The sequence below is a fragment of the Protomyctophum bolini genome, assembly GCF_963924005.1.
Source record: "Protomyctophum bolini genome assembly, chromosome: 13".
Classification (NCBI taxonomy): Eukaryota; Metazoa; Chordata; class Actinopteri; order Myctophiformes; family Myctophidae; genus Protomyctophum; species Protomyctophum bolini.
In genome coordinates, this window is record NC_137874.1 from 30,682,731 (window position 1) to 30,709,683 (window position 26,953).

A 26,953-nucleotide genomic window follows, 5' to 3' on the forward strand; every position below is an offset into this window, starting at 1 on the left:
ACACTATTACAAGTCTTCGATCTCCAACAGGAGAAACATCACCGAGTCCGACCAAAGTCCCAACAATATCAGCAGTTGAACAGTTAGTCTCCGCCAATTCATCTTCTTCCAAAACCCCCAGTTTCAGCTCCTTTGTTGACTACAAATGCTCTCATGTTGGAAACAACAGTGGCCAACAACAATAACAGAGACGGAAAGAGTCATGGAAGTTATTGCTATCGCTGGATAATACTGCTTATCCATTAGGAGTGAAAAAATGGCAGAAGGGGGCAGGAGCCATTAGGGTGCAGTCACACTGAACTATGTGACAGATTCTGTTTTTTGCGGAAATCCGCAAATGGCAACAAAACGCTCAGTTGATTGGCGGTTTGGTGTGACTGCACCCTTAAGGTTGCCTATCATTCGTTGAATCTTGACAAATTGGAGAGGAGGAATATGAAAATAGAAATGATATAGGTGAAATATGATAGGAAAACTAACACATTACAAACACACACATTAAAGGCGTACTGTATGTACACGCGCACGCACACGCGCGCGCACACACACACACACACACACACACACCAGGCTGGTAGGTTAGTAGCACAGTAGTCTCTCTAGCCACACAATGTTCAAATCCTTTTGCCGAACGGAAGTACTGAAATTTATTTTGGAGTAAAGCCGTTTCGTCTTTGCAGTTGCGTAAATCAAATTAGTCGAAACATGTACAGTATATTGTTGCTTAGCAGAAAGGACATTAAAAATATATTTGAAAGATATTTTGAAATTTTATAACACGGAAATGACGAACAGATGACTGCTTCCGTTCTTGGCTTTCAAGTGGCGTAGCTACACACTCTATGTAGCATTCAGAGATTGTGAAATAGTTGACTGGCTTGAGAGAGTAGTAGCAAAAACCTGTCAACTCAACCTTGAACCCACAGCTGTTATGTGTGTTTGCAGAGTTGTATTTCTGATCTGAGTGAAACAGGAAATTATCCCCCAGAGCGAGAATGTTAGGAATGGAGTGAAGGAGTACTCAAGATTATGGTCAAGTAAAATAAAAATCCTAACGGAACAGTATGAAATAAATTAAAAAAAACAACCCCACAAACTTACAGAAGAAAAACGAATCATTTAAAAAACCCTGTTTATATACCTCAATACATTTACTCCCTGTATACTATATATATAATATATATAAATATATATATATATATATATATTATATATATATATATTTATTTTTAAATCCTAAATACACTAGACTCTGTAGTTTAGAAAGGGTATGCAAAGAGACAGAGAGGGACAGAGAGGGACACAGAGAGAGAGAGAGGACCGACTGACATCTGAAAGGTTTTAGACTGTTGCTACTGGAGACTTCTGAGCAGCATGCAGAGACTATGCAGGATAAAAAGGCAGTGCTGTTTTCTTTCTTCTTTCGGGTATAGGGACAGCAGGAATTGATCTGAGGACACGGTGGTCGGAGTTGGACATGGAGAGTAGTATGGGTCTAGTTCCCTGAAAAATGAACACATTGTACCTAGAAGGGCTTTGCTGAGTCGGGGGAAGGCTGGGGGTGGGAGTTTGAGGTGAGACTAGAGATGTTGGACCAGGTTGACCGATGTCAGCTGGAGTAGGAAATGGAAGTCAATCCGCTGGTGTCTGGGTTCACTGGTCTGATCTAGATGGGAGAGAGAGGAGAGAATGGGGGAGAGATATTATTTTTCATAATACACAGTTTTTCACTGTAAAAAGCTTGAAATATAAATGGAACTAGAAAAAGTGCTCGTCAGAGCACAGGTGAGGTATAGGTTATTGTGGCCTCCTGGTGGCGCTATAAGAGGCCAATGTGAAAACGCTGCATTCATGATTTGAGGCATTTTATTTAAAACTGAGAAATCCTGCAAACTTTGGAAGCCAATCTTAGCCAATCAGGAATGGACAATAAATGTTATTCTTGCTCTAACCTTTGTCATTTATTATTTAACCTGCCTGTCAGACTCTTAATACGTCAGAAACCAACACGCTTTCCATGCTCACCGCAATCGCATCACGGAAAGGGAAACTGCAAAAACTGTCCCCGCTGTGGTAAACTAAAGCTGTGCGCGGTTGTAAACCGAGAGGTAAAGTCAGTGACGTATCACGGCCACAAAGCACAGGTGTAAACAGCACTTCCGCATACTCCGCATACGTCACGGACGGTCTATGACTTGGCCAACCAAACGCAAAAGTTGTGTGCACACAAAGTGTGTTGTAATAACAGAAGAGGTGACTCACTGTTGTGAGGAAATTGACTCAGCTGGGACTCGTTTATAGGTCGTTACCAGAGCTCCTCCCACTTGCTGGAGTAGGAAGGGTAGGCTAACTTTTATTCCAAGGTTGATGAAGATACTGATGTATCTAAAACATATTGCCCAAAAATATAAATAAACACTACTTCTAATTTAAACCACTTCCAATATTTTGGTCATTACAAGCAACAATTTCCCCCCAGACATGGTCAATGCGGATGGCTGTGCTGTCCACCACAGAGCCTGGTTCTGCCTGCATGTTTCTTCTTACTTGTCACCATCGCAACAGGGTGGGGGTGACAATGTGTCTTGAGATACCTTGTTGTCATACAGCACTATAATCAAATTGAACTGAATTCAAATCTTCCCCCCCAACAATTAACACAATTCTACATTTTCAAACAATTTGAAAATAGCTGTATTGTTTTTAATATTGTATTAATCCCTTCTATATTTGAATATGTATATTTGTATGTGCCTTTTATTTCAATTTATCTTTGTTAATGGTACGAGATACCAGGGTTGTGGCTCTTTCGGAGCGGGAACTCTGGGGGGTGAGAAGGGTAAAATACTAATTTTTGTATGTTATTTGTATTTGACTCATATGTGACTTGAAAATATGAATAAGGAAAATATAATAATAACACATCTACAAGTTCAGAACATGTCACGATCGATGCAACGTGTTGGACTGAGCTTGTAGGACTGCTATTTTCACTATTTCTTATACAAAGTATACAGTACAAGGCGGCATAAGTGGTTAATTGTGGCTAAGCAGGATAATCAATGCTGTGTTATATGGTTATGGAAAGAATCATTCTCTCTTTAGAGCTAAACCTCTAATGCAAAATGTAGGTGTAATTGCACTTATCATTATTACAGATGTTGTCCTACCTGATGGGCGGCAGCGTTCCTAATCCAACACACTCAGTCCTCTAGAGCCACCATTCCTTTCACTGGGTCCTTAACTCTCATCTACGTGCGCACACCACACACACACACACACACACACACACACACACACACACACACACACACACACACACACACACACACACACACACACACACACACACACACACACACACACACACACACACACACACACACACACACACACACACACAAATAATGTGTCAGGGTTCCTGACGCATATATTTTAATCAAGTCTGTCTTTGCTTTGCTTTGTTCCTCCCGCTTTCATGTAAAATGACACATTGAGTATGTTCCAGTAGGCTTGAATGAGAGCAGATCTTTCATGTAAAATGACACATTGAGTATGTTCCAGTAGGCTTGAATGAGAGCAGATCTTTTATGTAAAATTACACATTGAGTATGTTCCAGTAGGCTTGAATGAGAGCAGATCTCCAGACGGTCATTGTGTTGTTGTTGTTGTGGTGTTGCTCACCTCATCTAGCTCCCTGCGCGTCTCCTCCTCCATGCGACGAATATCCTCCATGTTCAGTTCGATCCATCTGTCGATCCAACAGAAGAGCTGACGGTGGAAGTTAGTGAACAAGCGCTTCTCTTGCTGAAAGAAAATAAAAATAAAAATAGAGATACCAATGAGCTATATAATACACTACCGTCAAATAAAATAAAACAATGTAGAAATACAAGATGTAGAAATGTAGCTGCGATAAGACAGGGCAAAGCCATGAAAGCAATAAAGCGAAAAGCTATACACAATATGCACAATAAGCCATAGAAACACTGATGGTTGGAGACTGGAGATGACGTCACTTTTTTGTTACGCTGATCGGCTGAAGGGGTTGTCTGTCAACGAAAGTTTAGTTTATGCAATCTTTGACGTCACCTTTTAAACGTCAGGAGTGGATAGAGTTACAATCATGTAATTGGGAGATCTAAAGATCTTAAGGTCAGAAGTCCTTTGACGAATGACTGTGAGCCTCAGTTCTTGACCGTTTCCCATGACCGTCTACCATAATATTGCTGAACTTCATGGAAAGCGACAGCACAGAACTGGCAGAACTTCAAAAAGTGGCGGAAGAAGAAAAGATGGTAGAAAAACAATAGCCCTACAGGGCCCTTTGGGGTGAAAGTTGAAATAGTACAGTCTATGCTCTTGGCATTGACCTGTTCTATACTGTATGAACCAGGGATCCACTAGTCTCCCCAGCCCAGTATGATGCTAGACTAGTTCTCAATTCTATCAGGTATTACTGGTGTTGCAGTCAGACCGTCCCAGGTCTACACATTAGACTGTGATTAAGAGAGCATCAGGGAATAATTACACCATGCAATACCAGGTTGTACCACTAGAGGCCACCGCATGCCAATGTGCAGCATCGTGCAGAGCAGTACTTTTCCACTGTCATGACACCCAGAGCTGACAGCACCTCAGGACAGGTACAGGACACACTAAGACACTGTGTTACTGTCGTTATTGTGGGTCAGACATAAACTTTATGCTCAATAAGGCCCCGTGAGAAAACCAACTGAGACGCAGAGGCGGTACCGCTAGTGATATCTCGACTATTAATATGCTGTCCAACACGATGAGGAGTAGAATATCAATGAGGGGTAGAATATCAAATTGAAGTTGTCTGTTATCTCACTTGTCTTTTATCTGATCTTCTAATATCACAGGAAGTCAGGGGCATGTTTCTGATCTTGGAACTTCTTAAGAATAGTTGCATGTATTAGCTTGTGTCAGGTCAGCTCAATATCGATTTGGGCCCTGTCTGGACAACCGGTAATCCGACGGACTTGACACTGGGCACTGCACTCCCTGTGGTGTGTGGTGGTGTGGAACGTGTGTGTCAAATTTGTTCTCGAGTTACGTGGTTTACAGACGTACACACACAGAGACTTGGTGCATTTATAATAGACTAGAACAGTGCCCATTGGGGGGTGATCAGGTGTGATCAATTGGCTAATAAAGGGCGAGGTTGCGCACCATTGTGATGTCAGCTCCATATATGGAGATCTAGAGGTGATCTGGATTTGGGCCCTGTCGGTGATCAGGTGTGATCAATTGTCCGGAACCCGGGTAGAGGCTTTTGTGCTGGTTCTGGACAACCGGCTATCTAACGGACTCGACACTGGGCACTGCACTCCCTGTGGTGGTGTAAACGCGTGTGTTGAATTTGTCGGTGGGGCGAACGGTTCTTGAGTTACGTGGATTACAGACGTACGTACACACATACGTACGCACAGAGACGTGGTGCAGATAGATGTGGAATGTAATGTAATGTACTGCACACACAAACCTGGACCTGACCCTGGAAGAAATGCATGGGTTTCCAAACAGCAGACAAACCTTTTGAATGAAGTTCTCCACTTTGTTTTGCAGGCCCCACCATTTGAATTTAACGGTGACTAGTTTGTAGGCACACATGTGTGGGCATTCCGTCTTCTTGGGGAGCTCCTTCTGCAAGTGTAATTATGACATTATGTCAACACAAGCGCATGGATCATGTAACAGAATATGGTTTATATATGTACAGTATATAAATACCCCTGTCTGTCTGTCTATCTGTCTGTCTGTCTATCGATCGTGTAAGCGATTCCCAAACCACTTGTCCTCAAAAGTCCCCAATCATGATGTGTGGAGGGTTCTTATGATTGGGTTTGAAGTGATTTAAAAGTCATGGATTTGTTTTAAAAGTGAGTCGACCTAAACGAACACTTCCCAACATGACATGACATAAATCCATCCATCTATTACTGCATCACACAACGTTGTTTCATTTTGGCTTTACCCTCCAGTCTGGTCCTAGAGGGCCCCGGCCTGTTTTCACTGACTTGAACTTGGAGGGATCCTCCTCTGGTTTGTAGTCCTGGACAGAGAGGGAGACGACATAAAACATAGGGCTAAAGAAAGCCAACAATGATGTGTCAAACTGTCAAGGCAACTTTCTTAGTGGTGAAAAGTCAAAGGTATTGTTTTGTTCAAAGGTTTAAAGATTATTCACCTTAGCATCCACTGCGGTCCTGTCTCCAATATCAATCCAGACTATATCCACTTTTTTCCAAGCGTCTGCATCCAGACCATGAACCTGTAAGGTTATACGTACACGCACGCACACGCACGCACGCACGCACACACGCACGCACGCACGCACACACGCACACACGCACACACACACACACACACACACACACACACACACACACACACACACACACACACAGCATTAACTACATAAGCCCTATTTAATAATTAATTTCATGAGCTTGCTTATTGGCAATTATTAATATATATATTCGCGGCCCAGGCGGTGGTGTAACCGTCTGGGCACCCGACTGGTAATCCAGTTGCAGTGTGCCGCGGGTTCGACTCCCGAGCCCGACATGGCCTTTACTGCATGTCTTCCCCCATCTCTCTCCCGTTTCCTGTCAGCCTACTGTCTGTCCCTTCAAAAAACCAATAAAAGGCGTAAGCCGCAAAAAATATCTTAAAAAATATCTTATTCGCCTATAATAACATGCTAACAGCACACTAGCCCCAAGACAATCCAAATAAATAAAGTGTGTATGAATTCCCACGCGCAGACACACACACACACACACACACACACACACACACACACACACTAACTACATAAGCCCTATTTAATAATTCATTTCATGAGCTTGCTTGTTGGCAATTATTTATATAAATATTCGCCTATAATAACATGCTAAAAGCACAATAATATAAGATCTGAAGGATTGCCTAGCCCCAAGACAATCCAAATAAATATACAAGTAAATGTGTATGAATTCGCACGCGCGCACGCACACACGGTTACCCATGTAACTATATCACTGTTACTACTCACATTTTCAAGTTGTCCCATATCTGGTTTGTGCCACGTCTCAATCTTAATGAGGAAGTTGTCTTTCATATATTCATTCTGCCAAGCAAAGAGGTGAATGAATGCATTAGGATTCATGTGCATGCTGTGGAGAAAATCTATTTCTATTTCACTTGCACAAACTGTTTATTCAAACTTTTACAGTTTTATAATGTTAATTCAATGTAAGCAACCCAGAGTCAAATTCAAAATATAGATTATACGCAATTACACACACAACCGCAGCATAATATTTGATAGGTCTCTCAGGGCCAGTTTTACTCAGGAGACGGTAAAATAGTTTCTGTAAACAAACATTCAACACACATGTTCAAGTTGTCCGTAATCAAATGACTAGTCTCTCGAGACAGACTGTTGACTAGGGCGCTGTTTTTATTTTGCAAATGGGTACCAGATTGTCAAATAATGACAAACGTGAAAATATCTTGTATTCTGATCTAACACAATCTGCGATTCTGCTTTCAGGTACGTATACTGTAAAAGTGTCATGAAGGCAGCATTTAACACATTTAGATTTGTTGTAACCTATACATTTATTTTTCAAATAAGAATTTGAAGGTTTTCAGAAAACTTAGGTTAGGTTTTAGTCAGACCCATTTTAGCAGGCAACATTGCAGCACTATCCCTCTCCATTTCTGGCACCCCCTACTGGTACCCTATAGTCATATACTCATGCTCATGACCACATGCCACACACATGGGTACATGTACACGGACATTGCTGGTTGTAGGAGTGGTTGCACCACTCAAAAACACATTTTCACCCAGACATGCACATACACAAACCCACACACCTGCATGGTATGTATATACGCACACGCACACGCGCACACACACACACACACACACACACACACACACACACACACACACACACACACACACACACACACACACACACACACACACACACACACACACACACACACACACACACACACACACACACACACACACACACACACACACACACAGAGCTGTTGCATGCGTCTGTCTGACTGCCTCTCCAGTTTCACTGGAACAGATAGAATTTCTTTCTCAGCTTTCGGCTGCAGTCAAGAACAACCCGTCTATGGACTTCAACGGTCTATGTGTCGGTGCATTGTATGGTATGTCCAAGAACTTGAATGATACTTACAGTGATAACTGCACAATCCGCCGCAGGGAGAGAGAGACACAAAAATAAAACATTTGAGATTATGACACATTTATATGCAAACACAGTAAAATCCTGAACTCTGAGGGTGAATTTGACTTGTATCTTGGAGCTACAATTGGATGAATTAACACTGGGAAGGCAAAGGGAGATTCTCTAAAATATAGAGTAGCATGCCATGGGCTCGCCTGTGTGTGTGTGCGTGTGTGTGCGTGTGTGTGTGTGTGTAGGCAAGTGCACAAGTGTAACAGTGTGCGTGTGTGGGGCATTTATATAGTGCCTTTATCCAGGGCGATTTACATAGATTGTTCACCGATGGTGGAGGAAACCATGCAAGGCACCAACCTGGTCATTGGGAGCAATTAGGGGTTTCAGCATCTTGCTCAAGTACACTCCGACACTAACTCTGGGAAAGCCCGGGGTCGAACTGGAAACCTTCCGGTTGCCATGTGGCCCCTCTACCCCTGAGCTGCTGTGTATGCATGTGCGCGTGCGCGTGTGCGTGGGCAGGGGGTGGTGGTGGGGGAGGGGGGTTGTCAGTGTTGGCCTGTAAGCCTCCAGTAACCCTGGACATACAATAAATTATTCAATCACTCCTTCAAGGTGTTTGAGAGAGAGACGATAGACAATATGAGAGAGAGAGAGAGAGAGATGCCACTAGGAATAAGAGAAGCAGAATTTGTGACCTCTAAATAATTTGGGTCAGCGGTACACATATTACAAGAAATACTGAAGTCCTATATCTGTGTCAAGGTTTGGCAGCAAGGTTTACATACAGTAGCAGCCTTCTGTTTTAGACTCATGGTTTCTTATTGCGAACGCAGTGAGCAATTACTATGAGACCTAGCAGATCATGTCTGTCTGTCTGTCTGTGTGTGTGTCCCCCCTTTGTGCCCATATATGGAGCTACGTCCAAATATGGAGTGTGTTGCATCAATACGTCACCATGACTCAGCCATAACCATATAAGGAGTCCCCAAAGCAGCTATATGTCCAAAACCCAAATATGTACGAGCTGCGTTCGCTTCCCGCGTTTGCGCGTCTTACTGGTGCTATCACTATTCGTGATATCACTAGTGCTTAATAGTCAATATACAGTATATGATACTGCAAACTCTACAACTAGTAATAGCATAATAATAATAATTATTAAACACACAATTTAAGCATAATGCAGTATTATTTAGTCATTTAGTCATTATCATAAGCTATTATTATAGCTTTCATATGGGAGTGTCCACTGCATGTGTAAGTGTGTGTGTGTGTGTGTGTGTGTGTGTGTGTGTGTGTGTGTGTGCGCGTTTGCCTGTGCGTGGGTGAGAGAGAGAGAGACACAGAGAGCAGCAGGTACCTGTGCGACAATATGGGTAGGCATTCCAGGCCTTTTCGTGGATGTTGAGAGCTGAGGATGGGGCCAGCATTCTAACAAACGATGGCACTTTACTACAGGAGACACAGACATGGAGAAGCAGTTACTGTATCTCCATAAATCTTTCATCACGTTGAACATCTTAAGCCAGTGGTTCCCAAAGTGGGGTCCGCGGACCCCCAGGGGTCCTTGAGGAAGTTGAAGGGGATCCCCAGCTAAATGATAGTTTGGAACCAAATAGACCCTTATGGGTCTGAAACTCTGGGAGGGTACAAATGGAACCAAATAGACCCTTATGGGTCTGAAACTCTGGGAGGGTACAAATGGAACCAAATGGACACTTTGTACACTCTCAGAGTTGAATTAAATTAGATTTTACAATATAAATTGGGGTCCCAGAGATAGAAATGTCATTAAATAGGGGACCGGGGGCCATAGAGTAATAAAAGGATAGAGACCAAACTGGAGCGTTTGTTTGTTATTGATGCACATGCCCGCACGCACGGCACACACGCACGCCACGCACGCAATCAATCAATAATCAATATAGGCAAAAGCCCCAAAAATATCACAAAAATAAGAAAAAACATAACTTTAAAGTGACACTAGTAATGGCCAGCTGTTTGTGAAGTGTCTTTTAAGCATGTCCCTTGGCAGATGTTTCATCTTGAAATGCCTGTGCATTGAATTTGTTATTGATTTGTGGTGGTAAAAACACTCCAAATTTCTTGTGTATCGCCATCTCGTTTGAAAGTGTCTGTGACGTGTGAGAGAGAGAGAGGGAAAGACAGAGATAGAGAGACACACACACACACACTCCTGGCGGAGATAATCATACATGATAGAAAGGGGATTCATTGCATGCGAAGAGGCTTCTATATTTACTATCTATCTTCTATTTTATTATTCATGAATAATTGCATGCATACATGCAAAAGCATATTTCACGCATTTTCCACACTTGTGTGCTTACTGTACCTCTGCAGGTGGTAGATTTTGTGTGTGTACTGTCCCTTCTCCCCATCCTTCTCGTACGGCTCATTCTTCAGTACCTCCACTCCTTCTCCACCCCCCGTCTCGTTCTTGCTGGCCTCGGCCACAGAGTACAACTGGCCGACTTGGTACTGAGAGTCAGAGTACAAGAGAGCAGAGGATATGACAGGGAACTGGAGGCATGCAGTAAGAACATGCATCTGTACTTAGACATGACAGACAGAACAGAAGACCATATACAGTGGACTATATACACTTTATACAGTGGACTGAAGACAGTGGACTGAATACACTTCATACAGTGTACTGAAGACAATGGACTGAATACACTTTATACAGTGGACTGAATACACTACATACAGTGGACAGAAGACACTTCATACAGTGTACTGAAGACACTTTATACAGTGGACTGAAGACAGTGGACTGAAGACACTTTATACAGTGGACTGAAGACAGTGGACTGAAGACACTTTATACAGTGGACTGAAGACAGTGGACTGAAGACACTTTATACAGTGGACTGAAGACAGTGGACTGAAGACACTGTATATAGTGGACTGAAGACAGTGGACTGAAGACACTTTATACAGTGGACTGAAATTGAATACACTTCATACAATGGACTGAAGACACTTTATACAGTGGACTGAAGACAGTGGACTGAAGACACTGTATATAGTGGACTGAAGACAGTGGACTGAAGACACTTTATACAGTGGACTGAAATTGAATACACTTCATACAATGGACTGAAGACACTTTATACAGTGGACTGAAGACAGTGGACTGAAGACACTTTATACAGTGGACTGAAATTGAATACACTTCATACAATGGACTGAAGACACTTTATACAGTGGACTGAAGACACTTTATACAGTGTACTGCAGAGACATGTCATATATGGACTGAAGACAGTATAAAGTGGTTCAAAGACTGTATACTATGTGGACTGCAGACACTACACTATACAGTGGACATACAGTGGAGAGTTACAGTACTGTTAAAGTGTGGATTGATTCAAAATCTCAAGACAAAAAACAGCCTAGTCCCTGCAGAAAAGATTGATTTCTGAACTAAATGAGAATGAAATGTCAATTGTTCAGGTAAAAAAAAAGTAAGTAACCTTGCAGAGCCATGAGGCCCATAGGGCAGGAGCCTATCTCCTGTTTCTGTAGCGTGAGGCAGCTTGATGTACAAGTACACCCCCTGGACATGACGCTAGTATGTCGCAGGGACTTACCCCCAATCCAACCCTTGATGCCGAGTGTCAAGCAGGGAGGCAATGGGTCCCATTTTTTGAGTCTTTGGAATGACCCGGCCGGGGATTGAACCGCGACCTCCCAGTCTCAGGGCAGACACTCTAACGACAAGGCCACTGAGCTGGTACTAAATTGTTCAGGTAAGTTAGCCAAATCTCTTAACAAATCTGTTTTTGTTTTAGTGGAATTTAAAACATTTTCCCCTCAATCTTTCTGAAAACGACGTGTTATGTCTTGTTGAGGAAGTTAGCGCACGCACGCACACACACACACACACACACACACACACACACACACACACACACACACACACACACACGCCTTGTTTTCATTTTTCCCTTTTGTGAATTTGATCAGCTTATCACGTTTTAACTCCAAGCGATTACGAGCTCTTCGAGCAAAGGATTATAGATCTGTTACTTGTTCAGATCCCTTCACTTTACCTTCTCTTCTCCTCATCTTGTGCTGCATGTAATCCCCCCCCCCCCAACACACACACACACACACACACACACACACACACACACACACACACACACACACAAACTCCCTCGTCTCAAATAAAGTCCTCACAACCTACTGTAGGCTTTCGATGAGGACCCTCCTCTTGTTTTAATTCCCTTCAACGCCAAAGCACCCCCCCTCCCCCTGTTTCTCCTTCACTGTGTGAACGTACTGTCAGCACAATGGACGCTTTCATTCATTAATCATCTCTAATCCTTCGTGGAATACCAGATTTCTGCTATATTTACACAGGCAGAGAATGTGTACGCACACACACACACACACACACACACACACACACACACACACACACACATGCACACACAGATTTTTTTTGTTAGATTTTAACTCTGGAGTTCAATCACCTGCTAGTAAGTGAAGTAGCCTACCTTCCGCAACTCTGATATCAAATATAGCATAATATCAAATCTTGACCACTAGCTGTCACTAAATTCTCACTCATAACAAAAAACAACAACAAAGCATTAAGGTCTTTTAACACGTACAGGAAAGGACACTACGGCAGTGTCTTTGCTTTGTTGAACTGCGCTCCTCATTAAAATTTTAGTGGTGCTAAAAACACATTTGAAATCTGGCAGTGCACAGTGTGTCAAACGGGCACAAACAGTTTCATGCCTACTTGTTTCTCTGCCTGTCAGATTGCTCTTGCCTCCCAACCTCCCCCCTCTTTGGAAATGAATTACTAGGTAATTATGTTTGGATTGGGAAGTCCTTGGGTACTATTTGAGATGCTATTAGTTCTCAAGGGGGTTTGTAAAGGAAAGGTGTATTGCAGGCTACATTGGACATATTGTAAACTCAAGGTCAACTTATATGGGATGCTTTGTTTTCGTTTTTATTGTATGGAATGCCATATTGTCATATTGGTTTGTCATAATTGAACATGGCTCATGACCAAAATAAACTAACTAACTAACTAAATATAATAGTTGTTGGAAATCTATGTCTAAAACGGTTTCTTTATTATTATTACTAGACCTGTACGTGCCCGTCACAGTCGGCCACCAGCCTACTTGGTAACGATATGAACCTAATGATATACGTTGTCTTATTATTATTATTATTATTAAAGGACCAAGCAGTCCTGAAAGTCCTTTATTGTATTTGTCTCTTTTTTTCCTTCTTCTCCTTCCGCCAAAAATAGCAGTTCTGGCTGAACCGTGCAGTTGGTTTTCGCCAAATTTGGAGATATGGTAGAGGGCCATGCCAAACGGGGAGGATGCGAACAACCATTTGCCAAAGGGTGGCGCTATAGCACTCAATTGAAAATGCTCATGAACCGTTTGACCGTCAGCAATGAATCGATGCACACATACACACTCCTCATGCCGAACAAGTATCGTGCTTTTACTTTTGACCTCTGACCTCTAGATCACCCACCATTTTGAATTATATGAAAATCAATTAAAAATGCATCTCCTCCCAGGATCTTTTATCAAAATGCACGAAAAGTTCGACCAGTGAACTACTACAAAAATGGTTACAAAGCTGATCTGTGATGTGACGTGTTATAGAGCATGTGTAGCAGAGTGGCTCAGAGCCTCTGCCTGATAGCCTCAAAAGTCTAATATCTCCCCCAATCTAGAGAGATATCCCTTTGGTCTAGTGGTTAAGACCTTCAGGTGGAAGGCCTGAGTTTGAATCCCGGGCATTACACATGTAGATGTGTTTGAGTACTTACTGTATGCGTTGGTACTCAAAGTAGATTTTCTTATTGCCTTCTTGAATGATTTTGCTGTTAACAAGTTAACAGCTAAATCAGTCTTGAGTCATGAGTATGAGTCTTCAAGAATGCTGCCCCCCCCCCCCCCCCCCCGCACACACACAGAATTAAAACTGACCCTGTCACAATTTCATGGTCTTTTTTTTCCACAAGTTCACTCTTCCATGTTTCTATTTCTTATTGTGCATATTATTCTTATTGCTTATTGCCTTCCTGCTTGGTCCTGCCAAGTAGTTATTATTATTGTTGTTATTATTATTTTATTATACATGGTGGGATGCATTGTGATCTTGTAGGTCAGCTATTTTCACAGCCTTTGTGGTGGTGGGAGAATCATAGAAAATTGATTGAAACAATGTGAGGATCATTGACAGATACAATTAACTTGTGTGTGCGGCTGTTCTGCTTAACGATTAACAATTTGACACTTTCACCTCATCATGTTTCACTGTTTTGTTTTACTCACACAATGGATTCAGTTATAGTGTTGCCAAATCGCGCGCGCACACACACACACACACACACACACACACACACACACACACACACACACACACACACACACACACACACACACACACACACACACACACACACACACACACACACACACACACACACACACACACACACACACACACACACACACACACACACACACACACACACACACACACACACACACGGATGAGTACAGTAAAGTAGGGGGAGAGGGAAGTGAATTATGTATTATAATATTCTATAACACAGAAAAGGGAACTAAATAGTGACTCCCTATCCATAACAAAGTGTACAGTGTTACAAAAGGAGAGAAAGGTTTTAAAATATGTGTCCAAATAATAGATGAACCTGAAACCCAAGAGGAAAATACAACAAAGAAACTGGAGGACAATAGCTGTTTTGTCTTTTTTTTTCTTTTCTTTTAAATAACAATGTTTGTAAACTTTCAAAAAGTTCTAAACAATATTATTATACATGTAATAATATGTCATGTGCCATGAGCAAGGCAGGTAACTACTCAAAAACAGTGAAAATAGCCGAACTGCAATCTCACACTGCTTCACATCGTGATTCATTGAGCTTGTAGTTTTAGGCAATTTTGGAGCGATTTTGTTTGAAATCTTTTAAAACATTTTGCCTATGTTGTAGCCTCGGCAGGGAGGCGAACCCGGGACCTATATAAATCCTATAACACAGTCGGCTAAAGAGCCATGGCCCGATAGGCGAGCAGCAACGCAGCACCGTATAGCCTATACAATGATGTGCCCAAAATAGGGATGCCAGGTTGAAAGTGGTCAAACCTGCAGTACTTCTCAGTGTCAAACAGCAGATGTGTGTGGTTGTAATGGTCTGTTCCGGTTCCCCAATGTCAATGTGTGTAAGAGCATAAACATGAGCCAGTTCGGCGCTCAGGTGGTGCAGTGGTAAAGTGCCTGTCCACGGTCTGTCCGGCTTGCTTTGTCCAGCGTCTACTCTATACTAACATAATTGGAATGTTTCTGTGGGAGAGAAGCCCACAGATGCGGGCTAGGGCAGCACCTGTCAGCGGGGAGTGTTGGGTGGGAGGAGTAAGATGAAAGAGGGCTCTATGGCAGATAAGCCAGTAGGACACGACAGCAGTGACGACGCACACGCACACACACACAGTTACTGTAAAAGAGCAGGTGCTGCCCGATCACACAAGGCACCACCCTGTACAGATAAACAAACACACCCAAACCTTTATCCACTGTGCTGCCTGGGAATAGGCTACCTGCTTATTTATCTGTGGTCAGTGCCGGTTCTAGGAGTCAGGTGGCCCTATGCAGGCACGGATTGGACGGTCTGGCAATTCTGGCATTTGCCAGAAGGGCCGGGCATGCAGGGTGGGGGCGACTGAGCGCCCAAAAAATAATTCTAGGTTCTATACCAGTTCTACCTTATCAAACCGAAACTATTTGGTTTATTACGGTAGCTTGGATAGTTGGTGACATCTTGATGAGACATCCTAGAGTCTTAGACCTTGCATAGTTGTGATGTCATGCATAACAATGGAACAATGGAAACAGAAAGTCAAAACCATCATGTATGTACATGATGAGTGATTAGATAACGATAAAAAGAGCATGCCAGGATTTAAAGGAATGCACTGTCACAACTAGTTCCATGCAAGGGCTACTAACTTTGATCAGAGGTGAACAAGCTTCTAAGTGGAGATTGTGGACGCCCAGGCTGTGGATCAAGGGTCTCCACGGATTAGGATTGTGGATTTGTGGAGTTATTATAGTTCCCACCAGTGGTGCTGGGGTGGTGGTGGGAGCAAACATCACATAACAACCAGGAACCATATGCAGAGGAAGGCAGGAAGAGCATGCAGTCTAGTGAGCTTAAGTAGCTCACCCAATTGGTCAACTGACTGCCCATCAGCGACGTGTGGGACTTACACACGCCTTAGTCCACGTGCCTTTGAGCACGGCATGAACCCCTCGAGTATATCTGACTGAACTAACTCTGCAAGCTACGTATCATTTATATATTGTTACACCACCAAGATCAAGCTACGTATCGTTTATATATTGTTACACCACCAAGATCAAGCACAATGAGCAGATGGAGGTTCTGGGTCTTTGTTGTTTTTCTCAAAGCCTGTATCTGCCTAAGCTTAAGAAAAACAAAAGAAAGACTTTCTCTCAATGGGGATCCTTCTAAACTGTTTAGAAGGATCTGTTATATGTACTGTAAATAATACTGTACATATAATAGGCCACAGACATAAACAAGTCTTGCCACAGACACATTTGGCTGTGTACGGACATGTTGATGACCCCTGGTCAGGAGACTGATTATAATAATAATGTTGCGGGCGGCTGAGGTTGTGATTGGTGGAGCTAGAACGGCCCAAAAAGAAGCAGGTAGGCCTAATTAAGTTGTTGTAATAGTTCAGTCAGACAACTCAAGGAGGATGTAATATATATATTTATTGAATATAAGATAATCAATGCAATATATTTATTATGGTTTGGCGATGTATTGGATCTGCTTTTTAGGTACGGGTCAAGCGCATCAGTCCCGACCATAGGGACTCCGAATCCCCCGTACCTAAAACAGTAGATCCAAAACGACAGGTGGTAGCTGGGGTGGAGGTGGGTGAGCACGCACTTGTATACAGCAGCGCACAGTATACAATAAAGCATTAGCAAGTAAGCAAGCAGAATGAGCGCAAGTTGTATGACAGCAGCACGCTGATACAGCAGCAGTGGGCAAACAAGAAGGCAGAGGAATGCAAACCTCTGGTTCAAGTAGCCGGTATGAGAGATGGGGTGAGCTGTGATTGGCTGAGTGAATCATGTGGATGATGCTGTGGTGGCCCAATTAACGGCCGGCGCGCTGACTGAGGTTCCCTGACTGAACTTGCTCTGCGCATGTCTACGACAGGCGCAAATGCTCATTTCTTTCAAAAGGAAAATGCATGTGGTCTCCGAGGTCTAACTAATCATGATGCAGAAGCAGCAACCATGCAGAGCCATTTACCAATCAGATTAAGGCTAGTTAAAAGATTTGACAAGCAATAATCAAAATACAACTAACACAATGATATGTTTCATTTGATATGTATTTAGAACACACTATTTGCACTGTTATTTAAACTAGTGGCTGTGGTTTTGACATAATGACGTCATAGGGCCGGTAAAGACCACAAATCCCAGGGCCAATTTTCTGAGCCAATCCGTGCATGGCCCTATGCAAGATTATTGCATTATTATTATTGCAGTGTGTGCAACGATTGGCGTGATGTTTGGACAAAATCTATAGGAATAATATCAACAAATGTGTAATGCAAAAAGCCGCCTCCTGGTGGCACAAATTTGGCCTCTAGGGAATGTTTCATTTTTTGTATTGCATTGGTGTCATTTACAGTTGTGCTAGTTTTCTCCCTTCTTCTCCTCTGTTCTCTGTTTTACAAGAGAATGGGCCTTAGCCCCAGACACACAGACAACTAGACTCGTTATTACACGTAATAAAAGTTTAATGAGAGCCAAAAGAGCATATGCTCTTGTTCATCAGCTTCAACAAAACACTGAACACAAGCGAGGACTGTGACAGACTGAGACTGTAACTGGTTCCAAGTTCAGTGCGTGCTGTGTAGAGCTTAATGAATGGTTTTAACCTAGTTTGGAAAGGTGGGGGACTTTACTGTAAGTACTTAGGGTAGGGTCAACATTTCAGAGCAATGGAGAGTGTGGAAAAGAGGTGAAGAAACAAGTGCAAGCAGGTTGGAATGGGTGGAGAAAAGTGTCAGGTGTGACAGGAAAGTATCAGCAAGAATGAAAGGGAAGGTGTACAAGATGGTGGTGATACCAGCTATATTGTATGGTTTAGAGACAGTCGCACTGAGGAAAAGACAGGAATCAGAGCTGGAGGTAGCAGAGACTAAAATGTTGAGGTTCTCTCTGGGAGTAATAAGGATGGATAGGATCAGGAACGAGTACATCAGAGGGACAGCAAATGTCAGATGTTTTGGAGATAAAGCCAGAGAGGCCAGACGGAGATGGCTTGGACATGTATAGCGAAGGGATAGTGAGTATATCGGTAGAAGGATGTAGTGAAAGAGGACATGAAGTTAGTTGTGACAACACAAATATATGAATATCTGAGAAAGTGTTGCATGGAGACAGATAAGTCGGTGTAAGTAGGTGTAGTTTGTTTACTTTTCTCTATTAAGGATAAAATACTGCCTGGTGAGATCTGGGGAAGTGTCGTGTGTGGAGCTAGATCAGTATAACGTAGGTGAGGTTTGTTTACTGTTCTCTATTAAGGTTAAATGCCACTAATGTTGGAATAAAATAATGCTTGGTTTTACAGTTGATCAACTGTTTCATTTCTATCTACAGGTCATCAGTCAGCATATTTGTGCAATATAAACAGCTAAACATTACAGCAATCAAATATAAGTTGTGAATACAATAAAATGTAATAAAAGTAGGAAGTGTAGTGGAGTGCTCCAGATGTAAAAATAGTATACACTGTAGTATACACATACCAAAAAAAACATTGGTCGAGTACAAGAAATATGCATTGTTCTAAAATATGACTCTTTAATTAACTGAAATTAACTGGGTTTGCAGCAGCACCAACAACTGGCCCATTCTCATCTAGCCTATGAGTGACAAATAAACCCTTTTGAATCTTGGATCACATAATCACATAATCACATAATCTTAACTTTACACATACCGTAGTGCACTGCTGCACAACATTACTGACAAAGACTATTTGATTCACAGTAGTACGGCGTGTCATATGCCAGAAACGAAATTCAAATTGCATGCACCTTGGGTGTAGCTACTGTAGCAGGGATGTTCGACATTAGAACAAATGCTATTCCCCAAAACACACACAGACACACATACAGACACGCAAAAATGTGGCTTACCTCCTCCACAGATATGGGCAGGATCACTCGACTGAAAAAGAAAAAAGCAAGAGGAGAAGGTTACTTAAAAATATGCTTTTTCAATCAATACCCACTGTTCCTGACTCCTACACAGCCCCCCCCCCCCCCCCACTGTTCCTGACTCCTACACAGCCCCCCCCCCCCACTGTTCCTGACTCCTACACAGCCCCCCCCCACCCCCCACTGTTCCTGACTCCTACACAGCCCCCCCCCCCCCCACTGTTCCTGACTCCTACACAGCCCCCCCCACCCCCCACTGTTCCTGACTCCTACACAGCCCCCCCCCACCCCCCACTGTTCCTGACTCCTACACAGCCCCCCCCCCCCCACTGTTCCTGACTCCTACACAGCCCCCCTCCCACTGTTCCTGACTCCTACACAGCCCCCCTCCCACTGTTCCTGACTCCTACACAGCCCCCCTCCCACTGTTCCTGACTACACAGCCCCCCTGCCAACAATTCTCACACATTTGGGTTTGACACTATTGCAGAAAGATGTCTGAAGGAAGTTGGCTGCATGTCTGAAATTTTGACACTAAGCAGCAAGGTGTTTTGATTGATCGATACATCATCTCATTCCGGCCAATGAAAATGTGCGTCCTCAAGACCTCAACACTGACATCATCATTTGGATCATCTGGTGGAAATAACGACACATCACTCTGACAATATCTGGATGGATAATGGCATTCTGACAGCAGAATAAACAGCATAAAAGAAACCTCTCATCTTTCAACCAACGCACATGGTATTTTTAACGATCTCAAATCCTACAGGACCCAAGCAAGACACAGGATACAGGACACAGGACTCAAGACACCACACCCAAGACAGGGGCTGATGTCTTGGGTGTGGCAGTGACGTCGGGCGAGGTCGCGTGCACGTATCCGTGCACGGTGACGGCAGACTGCTGGGCGAACGCTGGCGCTTTGGCATGGGGGATCAGATCAAATTGGGAAGATGACACATCATTTCTTAGCCATGGTTCACATGACGCTCGTACTTCACAAGTGTCATGGCGCAACTGCAGCCTGTTTTACGCTATCGCTACATTTACAGAGCAAACGTGTACATAAACATTCAGATTTAAAATATAAAGTACTCACCACGTGGGCCACGGCCCATGGGTGTTAGCGATCAACTTTACTGCATTAAAAGGTATTTTTTATCCGAGCTGTTTTTTGTGGGCTTAGGCTTTCAACTTTCAAAAATGCCCTTTATTAAACAACGCAGAAAAGCTAATCGCTGTCCCAACAACACCCGTGGTACACGTGGTGAGTACTTTATATTTAAAATCTGAACGTTTATGTACATGTTTTCAGTGTAAATGTAGCGATCGCGTAAAACTGGCTTCAGTTGCGTCATGTTTCAGGGCTAATCATTTCTATGCCCTGGTTAGATGCACACAGCTGCAGTCCTGGTCCAACATGTATAATACTGTACCTACAGTATTTAAATCGTCTTTATCGTTGAGAACATTCAATCCTAAATTAAATATATCATTCAAATATTACAAACCCTGTGCTGGTCTATTCTGTTTCTAAGAGACACCGAGTCCCATTGGAAAATACTACTACTCACTGGATCTCTCCGCTCTGGTGTCTTTTTTCAGTACCCCGACATATGAGGTCTTCTGCCTGCCGCAACTCTTCTTGCTCTGAGTTGTACTTGATGGGCCAAGATAGAACTCCTGCAGGACGCTGGCAGTGACCTGCCACCTGCATGCTGCTATCTTAAAGGATGATGATGTTCACTTGTACCCACCAGGAGATGCCAAGTGCCACCTGCAACATGTAGGGTTAGCAGCCATTACGGGTGACGGGTGCATGACCCACACAGCCTGACCCAGCATGACCCACAGCCGGCTGATTCATTTTGATCATCAGCCGCAGAGCAGGACAGATTTCACGTGGCGAGCAACAGGGGTGATTTTTTTAACCCTTTTCGCCATGCTGGAGCACCAGATCTTCTTCATGTCATTGATACAGCAAACCACACCTCTCAGCTACATTATACCACACAGCACAACTCATACTACTATGCCAATCACAGCTCAACTCATGCTGCTAATGTGCATACAGCGAACCACACAGATCAGCACATGATGCTTAGGCATGTAACAATTATTTAAATCGCGGAAATAACAGATCTACAAGCTCATCACAGCTGAGCACATGATGTTACGCCTATCACAGCAGAAATCAAAGAGAAATCGTGATTTTAAGAGAGTAAGACAGACAGAAAGAAAAACATATAGCTGCAAGCAGCGATAAGACAGGACCAAGCAATAAGCCCTTTTAGGGTGCTCAACACCCAGCGGTATTGCAGCTGTTCGTACCCCAAACAAACAGACAGGCGAGGCATGAGCTGTGGCGGAAATATCAAAGTTCATGTGTAGCAGGTTTCGTGCATTTTGATCAACTTAGATTCCAGGAGATCAATCGTTTTTCATATAATTCAAAATGGCAGGTGATCTAAAGGTCAGAGGTGAAAAGTCAGAACACGAAAGTTGACGCAGCAGACGCATACCGGTATGCGTATCGACGTTTTATTGCCGACGGTCAAACTTCATGAGCTATGCCCGTTCAAAGTTTGCCGTTTCAACTGAGTGCTATAGCTCCACCCTTTGGCCAACGGTAGTGGGCTTCGTGTCCTCAGAATTTTGTGGAGAAAATAATTCAACTTAAAAAGGCTCATGTGACACATCCATAGTGTTGTGGAATACATTTACTCCTAATAATCGAGATAATCGTGAATCTGTGATATTATTTCTCACACTATATATATATATATTTATATACCATCAAAATCCATGATCTACATGAATACAGACAGTGGGCCAGACAGCACAGCTCACCCTGCTAGACCAATCACCGCTCAGCTCACGCTGCTACTGTACGTGCATAGTTACAGTGAACCACAAAGCTCAGCTCATGCTGAGAACTGGGGGTTGTCACAAAATGTGGACTCATCTTTTAGTCATTTCTGAATTCAGGTAAGCATTTTGGACACTTTTTAGCCTCTAGAGATCTGACTGCTCCAGAGTTAGACCATACTCAATAACTGCTTGCATAACATCTTCAAACTAGGACTTAAGTCTATGTACAGGTCATCACTCATCACTGGGTTTTCAGTTTTCTTTGTATCCTCCAAAGACGATGATACAATCTCCCGCCATTCAACAGCTCCTCAACATCAAAATACTCAGGCCTTTTCCCTTTGAATCAACCTTCTTCCAGGAGAAAGTCTTTGGACAGAATTTCCACATATCATTTCTGTTTCATATCATGCAAGTCTCAGAAACAGCAGAAGCTAGTTTTGCACCTTGCAATATCTCTCTTTATTGTGTGCATTTATTGTGTAGCTTATGGCTAACTCTGGCCCATTTACATGGATGTGAAAACGGACATGTTGATTGAGCATTGTCCCTGTCAAATAAATAAATAGCGAGTGCGTACATAAATGCCAAAACTCATAATCCTCAACCAGTCAAAGGGGGTGGGATAACAGATGCTGCAAGCAAGTGCAACAGTTAAAGATACTGTGGAGCATATCCACAGACAGATTTGTTTCAATTACTTACAGTAGGTTACTATTGTCACATTTTACTTACTACTGTATAATGACGTGTTGCAAGGTTACAGTACTTGTCAGCCTCATAAACAAGCAATATACAGTAGGTAGGCCATATCTCCTAAATTAGGTGCAAGCTTAAAAACAGAATAAATGTGGTATAATGAGTAAAACAAAGTCTAGGGTCACCTTGATATTTCTTCTCTCTGTGTATGTGTGTGTGTGTGTGTGTGTGTGTGTGTGTGTGTGTGTGTGTGTGCCAAAGATCTCTAAAGGTCTTAACGGGAAGATCAAATGTCTCAGTGTTCCTTCAGAAAACAAACACCCCTCTCTCCTCTCCTGCCTTTCTCATCTGTTCTGCGTTCTCATCTTCTCCTCTTTACTTGCTCTGAAATGCATGCAATTGAGAGAATTCCAAGCCCACACATTTGTGCCCGTGGAGAGCACAACTTTGTGCGGCAGGTGGGCAAGTCATCGACCATGTGTCGTATGCGTATGAGTATACGGAAGTGCTGTTCACACCTGTGCTTTCTGGCCGTGATACACCACTGACGTTACCTCTACGAGTCTTCAACCCAGCGTTGTTGCGTCTGCGACTACTGGCCAATCACAGCGAGCCTTTCCTACAAGCAGCAGTCTGTCACTCTGTGTTGAAAGTAAAAGTGTGAAAGAGACCTTTTCTGTATCGCACGCATCGAACAAGGGAAAGGTACCCAGCACAGACCAAACACAGTCAGTGGCCAAAGACACATCACGAGCGCCCTGCACACAACCTGCCTGTTTCCTGAACTGTTTCCACAACTCTCTTAAGTTATGAGACACAGACCAAGTATAAAATAATGGTACAATTTTATCATGAGCATTAGTGAAGTCTCCTTTAAGCCCTACAGTAGACTATAGGCGGTATACATGCATAAACTGAGTGGCAAAGTGAGTTTAATGTTGTGTGACGTCGTTTAATGCAATCAAATAGGACTTTTCTGTTTGAATGTATGTCGAGGCCAGAAATTAGTTTTTTGCCACTCAGTAGGCATTCCCGCATAACTTCCGGGTATGGTGATGATGTCACGTGCATACGAACTATATCAAAAACTGAAAATAGCAGATCTATAAGCTCACAATGTGTCACGACTCACGGTGCAATGTGTAGTGAACTTGTACATAATTTCTTTCTAAATGAAGTTGATTTATTTTGGGAATATTGAAATTTCAATAGGCTACAGCAACACGTTAATATTAAAAAGGAAAAAAGGAAATTTGTAGCCTACTCTGTAGGCTAACTATAGTGTTTCTAAAAATAATGTTGTATGCTGTGTACAGTAAGTAGGCCTATACTATTTTTAAAGGCAAGAAGGCTGCGAGTATAGCCTACTTTAACTAAAGTAGGCTACAAATTTGACAGAGCATTGAGAGCAATAACTTTCACTTGCAGTGCATGGCAGGAGTATAGTATCTCTATAGCCTTGAGTTAGCTCTGGTCCATATATCCACTGTATCAGACCATCTTTGTGGCCAAACAAACTGACATGATCAATATTGTAGTTTCACTGCCTAAAATACACTGTTACACATGTAGGCTACAGTAGTCTACAGTGTACATATGCGTATTGTAATGTACACTACACTCAGCCCAGGTGTGCAACTATAACTGCTCATTAACATATAGGTGTAGCCAGGCCAGCGTGCGCGTGCGTATGTTTGCAGGCATATGTTTGCGTCGCACGCACATAACACACGCGCGCGCGTGTGTGTCAGCGTGGAGGATGGAACATGGAAGTGGGTTCAGTTCAGCGGCGTTTAATCGTGACCGATTTAATTAATTCCCACTCCCAGACAGGCAGCCTCACGCTGAGAGGCCCGTGCTCTCCCTAATCACTTCTGATCTGATCTTTAGGCCGAGCCACGTCCACAGCGGCATTGGTCCCCGCGCGCGGCCAGCGCCGAGACATTTGACTTTTAATGTGACACGTCCAAAACATGACTGGGGCATAAACAGAAAGCATCAATCATTGTCTAGAAATGTCTACTAAAGCTCTTTCTCAAATAGAAACGTGTGTTTAAAAATATATATTATCCTACTAATAAGGTGACTATAGGCCGGGTCCTTGTAAGTCCGAACCTAGCACTGGACCAGGGCTAGTCCGAACCGAACACTCTCAGCAATAGTCAAATTGCACCGGTCTCGAGTGTGGCCATTCATTCATGGAGATAAGGCAGCTAGGCTACTGTAGTACTGTATGTTATATATCCTTAATTCTCTCACTTGTAGCAGGCTATAAATCCTCCCATGATCCACCCTGGTCCGTGTGTTCCCTGGCTGTACATTCATTCCTCCAGACCGGAGGAAAATAAATGCAGGAATGCTACATCAGTCGTTTCACCTTCACTGCGCTTCAACATGGCTACAGTGGCTGAAGGAGTGAAGGATGGATGGAAATGGATGCAGGGGCGAACAGTTTGCGATTGCTTATCGATAAATTATCACTCCATCGTCACCATTCCCTTCAAATATTGGTAATCTATAAAACAGACATTGAAAAGTGGTACTGTTCGCTCGACGGAAAGGCCCGTGTGCCCCATGGTTTGAGTTACAATGTGAAGGGCACAGCCACAGCCAAGCCTATATAGCCGGCTGCAGCTGAGCCATAGTAGGCTGCTACTGTATAAATAAGCTACCAAAACGCATCGTTATCAGACAACATTAGCCTATATCGATGTAGCCTACAAACCGCAAGTCATGTGCAAACGACAGAAAATGAATTATGTGGCCAAGAAGTCATTTTAGAGATGTCGACAACAATAACCCTGCTGGCTGCACTCGTGTAATTCCACTCTGCATGGGGCGAGTGGCCACAATGTCAGTGATGCTGCCGCTGGATCGCTTGCTGTGCAACGCGCACACACACATAGAAACGCACGCACGCGCGGGCGCGACACACACACACACACACACACACACACACACACACACACACACACACATACAGGTAAAACACACACACACACACACACACACACACCGACAGCAGACACTTACAATTCCTTTATCAGCATGTTGAGGCTGCAACAAATTCCACAGAGGAGAGAAGAGCTCGATAGGGATCCAGAACAGCGTCTATCAGGATCTCTTTCTGTGGTCGTTCCGTCCGCGCGGTGGGTCGCACCTCTTCTCCTCTATGTCATTCTACCTCCCGGTTTAGCTATTATAATGTCACTTCCTTCCCGGCTGCCGTTTCGCGGTGCCGTAGTGGTGGAGCCTCGTACTAAAACTAAACTACACCCTCTGCTGTGGCATCATCATCACCGGCGGTGTGTCGTGTCGTGACGTCGGAGCAGCAAACGGTCATCCACAAATATGCAGAATACAGAATGGTACAGCCTGGATCCCATTACCCCGCCCGGAGGGGGCGGCCAGGGTGCGCTCTGATTGGCTAGTAGGTTGTCAGGCAACCGCTGGTTTTAGCTACGCGCCTCATCAATGTATTTTACGCACACCTGTGTAGGTATTTACAGGTATTTTGAAAACTAGGCCTACTGGTTGCCAAATAACTGATAACTAATTGGATAACGAATGAATTAGATAGACCTATACTTAGTAGGCCTATTTGTGCCAGGGACCCCCATATCTTGTATCAAGAATTCTCATGATTTGTCAAAAATAATATATTGACAAGTCAAGTTCACAATAGGCTAGATGTAGATTGTTGAATAAACAGCGGTTGTGTTGCCTACAGATTGTTACCATTTCTTTCCACTGTGGGAACGAACATCCAACTCAACTGAAGCTGACAAGCAGGGTGGCTGGAGAATGAGCCCA

At 43.3% G+C, this 26,953-nt stretch overlaps 1 protein-coding gene across 1 annotated transcript; it reads right to left on the bottom strand.

Moving 5' to 3' along the window:
- Nucleotides 1–1,246: 1,246 nt before the first annotated feature.
- pitpnab (phosphatidylinositol transfer protein, alpha b) lies at nucleotides 1,247–26,467 on the bottom strand. Its single transcript, XM_080780953.1, has 12 exons — nucleotides 26,174–26,467; nucleotides 19,544–19,574; nucleotides 10,603–10,748; nucleotides 9,607–9,698; nucleotides 8,238–8,245; nucleotides 7,064–7,138; nucleotides 6,215–6,298; nucleotides 6,002–6,079; nucleotides 5,560–5,670; nucleotides 3,685–3,807; nucleotides 3,171–3,251; nucleotides 1,247–1,666 (listed from the first exon to the last, which is right to left on the bottom strand). The coding sequence occupies exons 1-11, from the start codon at nucleotides 26,188–26,190 to the stop codon at nucleotides 3,204–3,206; spliced, it is 813 nt and encodes a 270-aa protein (XP_080637079.1). The 5' UTR covers nucleotides 26,191–26,467; the 3' UTR covers nucleotides 1,247–1,666; nucleotides 3,171–3,203.
- Between the last annotated feature and the right edge of the window lie 486 nt (nucleotides 26,468–26,953).

What these genes read in the sequence shown, in the direction of transcription:
- pitpnab (XM_080780953.1), bottom strand. An exon ending in GGACCGCAGTGGATGCTAAG is followed by an intron (nt 6,080 to 6,214) that starts GTGAATAATCTT and finishes CTCTCTGTCCAG; the next exon opens with GACTACAAACCAGAGGAGGA. An exon ending in CGCGCAGGGAGCTAGATGAG is followed by an intron (nt 3,252 to 3,684) that starts GTGAGCAACACC and finishes GTGCGCACGTAG; the next exon opens with ATGAGAGTTAAGGACCCAGT.